Raw genomic sequence first — 6,183 nt, 5'->3', positions numbered from 1 at the left:
GTGACAGGAGTCAAGCAAGAAACTACAAACCTGTGGCCTCCACTTCCCACATGATAAAGATATTTGAGAAGATACTAAGGGACAAGATCATTACCGTTTGTATTTGGAGAGGAGTGATCTCCTGACAAATGCTCCGCATGGTTTCTGCAAGGGAAGATTATGTCTATCCGGCCTACTAACCCACTATGAATGGCTGCTCCAATGGCTTGCCTGTGGAGGAATTGTGGACATTGTGTACCTGGACTTCGCAAAGGCCTTTGATCGGATCGATCACGGCATCCTGCTTCACAAACTCAAGCCCTTGGGAATTACAGGGGAAAGTTGGAGTATGGCTCCACAGCTTTCTCACTGCAAGATCCCAGGTGGTGGCTGTTGACGGACACAAATCAAACCAGGCCGTGGTCATTAGTGGTGTTCCTCAGGGCTCGGTATTGGGGCCATTGCTCTTCCTGATTCTGATGAATGACATCGACCAAGTAGTAGACAACTTGCTTTTGTCATCCTTCGCCGATGACACCACCCTCAGCCACAGTGTAAACAACGAGACTGATGTCATGAAGCTGCAGACCAACCTCCAAAAGATCTCTGAATGGGCTGATGACAACAATATGCGGTTCAATGAGGCCAAATTTGAACTACTGAGGTGTGGTCCGAACTCAGACATAAAGAATTCCACCAAACCGTATGCGGTACAGGGGGTGGTCACGCTATACAGTATCACCAAGTCCAGTCGACAAGTGTTTTGGTGTTCACCTGAACGACGACGCCACCTTCAAACACCACATTTCAACAAAGACAAATAAAGCCAAGCAAATGGCCGGATGGGTCCTCAGAACCTTCAAGTCATGGGAACAAGAACTCATGATGACACTGTGGAGGGCCCTCGTACAGCCAACTCTCGACTATTGTAGTCAGCTCTGGTCACCCCACAAAAAGGGTGATATACAGGAACTGGAGGCAGTACAGAGGGCTTTCACCAGGAAAATTACAAGCATGAAAGACGTCAACAACTGGGAGCACCTGGAAAACCTGGGCCTATGTTCTCAGCAGTGGAGAAGAGAGAGATATCGGACTATACATGTTTGGAAGATACTGGAAAAGCAGGTGCCTGACCCTGCTTCCTTACCACTGCAGGCCAAATCAAATGCCCGCACTAGACGCCAGTGTGAAATACAGTCTCTCCCTACATCGGCCCCACAGAGGATTAAAACTCTCCTTGCCTCCAGCCTTACCCTCAATGGCCCGAAGCTATTCAACGCACTCCCAAAACATGTCAGAAACCTCACCGGCTGCTCCATTGTCAAATTCAAGACTGAACTAGACAACTTTCTGTGGTCGCTACCAGATGAACTTCCTGTGCCTGGTTACACAGCATACTACAGGGCAGCCTCCAACTCTGTGCCAGACCGGTCAACCTCCTGAAGGTGGACTCTCGTGCTGGCAGAAGCGGTGGACCACCACAGCTTTGAGGAAGAGCCTCCAGATTCTACCAAGTAAACCAAGTAAGTATGCAAGTAAAGAGGGAACTGAAGGCCAGAAGCATTCAACCCCAATCACTGCAAAAATTTAACTGTTTCTCTCCAATGATGTATTATTTTGCTCTTGAAAGCTGCGCTGTAACAACTGCTTAATGGCAGAATATCAACGTATTATTATTTATTTTTTTTCAAGAAGTTACAACAAGTGTTATGATTTGTTGGCCCAAGTTGTCACGACGTCCACCATCCTCCTTTAGGGGGATCAGGGAGGGACTGAGACGTTTATATAACCAGGCTAATCAATTTCGCGATAATATCAGTGTTAGCACATGAAGGCATCCCTCTCCAGCGTCAAAAATGTAAGTACAACCTGACAGGGACACAAGCTTACCTGCCTAGTATAAGCCTTGCATTTGTATCATCCGGTTCTCAAAACACTACACAACAATTCAAAGATAAAATACCATCAATATATTCCCCAGAACTACTGTAATGGGTAAAAAATACTTACAACTGTTTTAAATGTACAGAAACAGGGAAAAACAGTCCGTAAATACGAGAAATCTCTTACTTGAAAACATGGCGCCGGGCCCGCCGGGCAGGAAAGCAATGAAATGAAAGAGTGCGAATTAAAAAAAAATCTTCGAGCATTTGATTATGTCTTAATAAGGATTTATTGCAGTATTTAGTCGGAAAAATTCTTTTATCCTTTCAGATAATTCTTTATGCAATAAATCAAAGATATCTCACAGCCGACCACTTAGCTCTGCTACATGAAGGGGCTGTTTCCGGGGCGACTGTGTGACTTGCGGTCGCCATATTGAAACACTAGCACTCGTCGCCTCCAACCTTCTTGCTTTCTATCTCAGTGCTGCTTCTGTGTATACATAAATAATACAAAAATGTATATCTAATATGATTTTTTTTTTCTGCCTAGCTCTACGAATTATATGGGGTAAATTTAGCCAAGAGTATGAATAAAACTACGTCATTGGATTCTGCAGTGCAGTAAAGATAGCCTTTTTCTTTTTCATTTGTCTTTATGACCTCCTTAACCTAATGCATGTTTAATTATGATAAAGAAAAAATTGTGGTCGATGGAGAGCACATATACGAAAATAATGTATATTTCGCGACCATAAAGTATAATGGCATATCAATGTCATTATCTGTCCATCTGTCTGTCTTTATCCATCTATCTATCTACACAGATCTACTTATATCTATGTGTATATAATTGTCTTTATCTATCTATCTATATAAGAAATCCGTGACATCGAAGCAAAGAGTAGTGTTATCAGCAATCTTATAAGATTAGCAACAAGATATATTTCTTACCTTTGATATTTAATGCCAACTCTCTTCGATGAATTCCTGTGCGAATTTTTGCATCCATAAGCTGCATAGTGGACCTGGCACTATAATTTCCACATCCCATCTCAGTCTACCCCTCCTCAGCACAACACCTGAGCATTCCAGCCCCATCGTTCCTCTCAACTCTTCATTAGCAACTCTCACCCTTCACACCCTGTTGTCATCCTCCATCCCCTCCACATGCCCCTGGCATGTCAATCCTCAGAGTGTGACCTCAGGGTTAAGGGACTAAATAAGGAAGCTGCCAGAGATCGAGCAGCATGGACAGCCACATTAGGTGACCAGGGCCTACGAATGCAAGCATGTTGGAGCCTTCAAAAACGAAAATGAAACAAAACGATTTTTATATAAATATATACTGTATCATCATCATCATTATCATCATCTAATCCTGCATTGCCCCATGAGGAGCATAGCAGCTTGGGGCTAGGCAAGTTGGTACTGACATTTAAGATGAGAGTGACTAGCCTCACCCATCCTTGAGTGGCATTACATGAGCCATAAACCCCAACCACCCCTTGGATATATGCCTGTGCAGGCTCAATCCAATTGAAGCACTTTAATTACCCACTAAACCACCAGGCACCATAATTTGGTTATATGGCTACCATCCAGCATAGTAAATGGTTTCCTTATGTACAGGAAACCATTTGGCTTGTCGCTCAGTGTAGAGTCACCCATTTCAATTTTGCCCCTCTTGAGATGTAGGGAGCCCAAGGCTAGGCTACTGGAGTCCAAGACATTTATTCCCTTCAGTCCTTCCATATTTTATTTCTTGCTATTTCCAGACTGGAGGGATTAGCTGTTGCTGTATTTAACCCGTGTGGTGAAAGAGATTTCTTCCTATGCTGAACAGAACTGTATTGATATAGTAAGACTAAAACATAAATACTGCACATCACCAGACCATAGAAGTTAAGGGTAGATGATCAGTCTCCTTCCTATGGTGGTATTACATGACTGAAATGCCTCCAGCCATCTCCTGGGGATCAAACCTATGGAAGCATGTCATTCCAATGCAGCATTCTAACCACTAGACCACCAGGCACTGCGCTAGGGCTGGAGAAAAACAAGGAAAATTGGTATACAGTAATCATTTATAAAAGTTGCTTTGATACATTAATCACCCGAAATGAACCAAAATTCACCTGCGAGGAAGCAAGGGTCATGATTCATAGCCAGATTACTGTATTTCACAATATCTCCTGAACATATAAATACCATAAATCTGATACTGCTCTAATAATTATGGTGGATGTGAATTTACAAAACATCCCTCAAGAAACAATGCAAAGTGCCAATCATATAAAAAATGTGCTCCATTACATGAGAAGTTACCAGTAAGGAATACTTTATGTATAATATACCAAGTTCCTGAAGCACTTGCACCTTCAACAGTTGTTCACAGAATACAATTAACTTCCAATGTCTTAAATTTCTTTAGCAAACTGTCAATGAATAACTAATTCAAAATTGAAAAATGAAAAGCTGTTTAAATAAATGAATCACAAGAATCAGTAAATGGTAAGACACTAATTAAGAATAAATTTATACTGTACTATAAATTATCAAATAACACAACAGTATAATATATGGAATGAAGTTTTAATTTATGCAACAGTATTACTGTAATTAATAAGACAACTTTTGAAGTTGTAAGGTAAAACACCAACACATATCTTTACTAGCACATAATGCAGTACTTAAAAAGGTACCAGAAAAGAAATCTTACTAATACTCTAAATGTGGTAATTATTGTGCAGGGACATTCTTAGTGAAATTCAAAAAGAAACATTATACAGTATACTTATGGTATATCCTTCAAATTACACATTCCAAGGCTTGCCTACATGAGGCACAACTTGGATTTATTTATTTAAAAAAAAAAAAAGTTTCAATGTTAACAAGCAACACTACCTGTTCCAATTTATGAGACTCTGATGCCTGGGAGTCAGGGCCGGGATTCACAAACAAATTTATGATCAACTGCCATTCGTAACTTTAACTGGTTTTTACAGGAAGAACCAGAGGCATGGGAAGATCCTGCTTTCTTCTTTCCTTGTTGTTCCAGCAAAATCAAAATTAATAACAGAGATCTGATGTTGTCTGAAAGTCAACCTCCTGGCATTAATATTATGGTTCAGCTCTAAAGTTTGATAAGTTCTTCCTACAAAACACAAATCATAGTTACAACAAGGAGTTCATTGTAAGTCTGTTTATGAATCTACATCCAGTGCATATAAAAATTTACTGAACTGGCAGTACATCTGTCCAGGAGGGTGGGACATGACTAGTGTGGCAGGAGTCTGTATTCTCACAAACTATGGAGGCTCCACAGCACCTCTTCGTTAGTGATATCTTTTGCATATTACTCTTTACTTTTCTCTTCTGTGGTATTTATGGCTCTGTGAAACTGACAGAAACTATTAACATACCATATGTAAAAATTATCTCTTGCATGGTATTTATGGTTTTGTTATATTTACATAGCATAAATTAATTACACAAGATGATTAATGCACTATATGCAAAAATGACCTCTTGTATGGTATTTATCATACTGTCTATAAAGGCTCCAACATGCTTGCATGCATTGGCCTTCATCACCTAGTGGCAGCTCTCCACGCTACTTGTTCTCTGGTAGCCTCCCTATTCAGTCCCTTATTCCTGATGTCACACTCTATGACCTCTTCCAAGGTCTTTTTGGGTCTGCCTCTCACTACCCTACTCCCCAGTGTTAACACTTCCCACCTTCCACACCCAATTGTCATCCTCCATCCTCTCAACATACCCAGACCATCTCAATCTACCCCTCCTCATCACATCACCAATACACTCCAGTCCCATCTTTCCTTTCAACTCTTCACTCATAATCCTAGCTCCCCAGGCCTTGCATTCAAGGATGCACTACACATCCTAAGCACTGTCATTTCTGTATGTTTGAGTCCACAGATATCCTCTTCCTTTACTCCCTAGGTCTCACAACCATACAGCATTAAACTCATACAATGATCCTTTAGCATGAAGGGAGAGCCCTCTCAAATTCTGAAGAGGCAAAAGCTCCCTAAACTTCATCCAACCACTCCTTACCCTACCCACAGAGCTAGTTCCAGCCCACATACAGCACAAAACATGTTCCTCAGACAACAAAATTCTTCCACACACTCAAGAAACTCACCAGCAAAGATCAATCCTTTCATGCCTGACAGTTTCACCAACACACCGCACACACGAAATCAGCATTATCTCGTAGTCTACCTCCAGTACCACTACATATTTTATGCACCCACTTATCACAAATGCTGTGATATCGACAAAGACTACAGACAGC

At 41.2% G+C, this 6,183-nt stretch overlaps 1 protein-coding gene across 1 annotated transcript; it reads left to right on the top strand.

Annotated features, from left to right (window-relative positions):
• Window positions 1–813: 813 nt before the first annotated feature.
• On the top strand, window positions 814–1,422 carry LOC145392505 (uncharacterized). The gene has a single exon (XM_080266895.1). It carries the CDS (start codon window positions 814–816, stop codon window positions 1,420–1,422), a length of 609 nt encoding a protein of 202 aa, XP_080123021.1.
• The last annotated feature ends 4,761 nt before the right edge of the window (window positions 1,423–6,183 follow it).

Source organism: Coenobita brevimanus, chromosome 22 (genome assembly GCF_032717465.1).
Source record: "Coenobita brevimanus isolate Jiangsu-jjx chromosome 22, ASM3271746v2, whole genome shotgun sequence".
Lineage (NCBI taxonomy): Eukaryota > Metazoa > Arthropoda > Malacostraca > Decapoda > Coenobitidae > Coenobita > Coenobita brevimanus.
This window is presented reverse-complemented; position numbering and strand designations above follow the sequence as displayed.

Coding starts and splice junctions, on each gene's coding strand:
- LOC145392505 (XM_080266895.1), top strand. CDS start 814: ATGGCCGGATGGGTCCTCAGAACCTTCAAGTCATGGGAACAAGAACTC.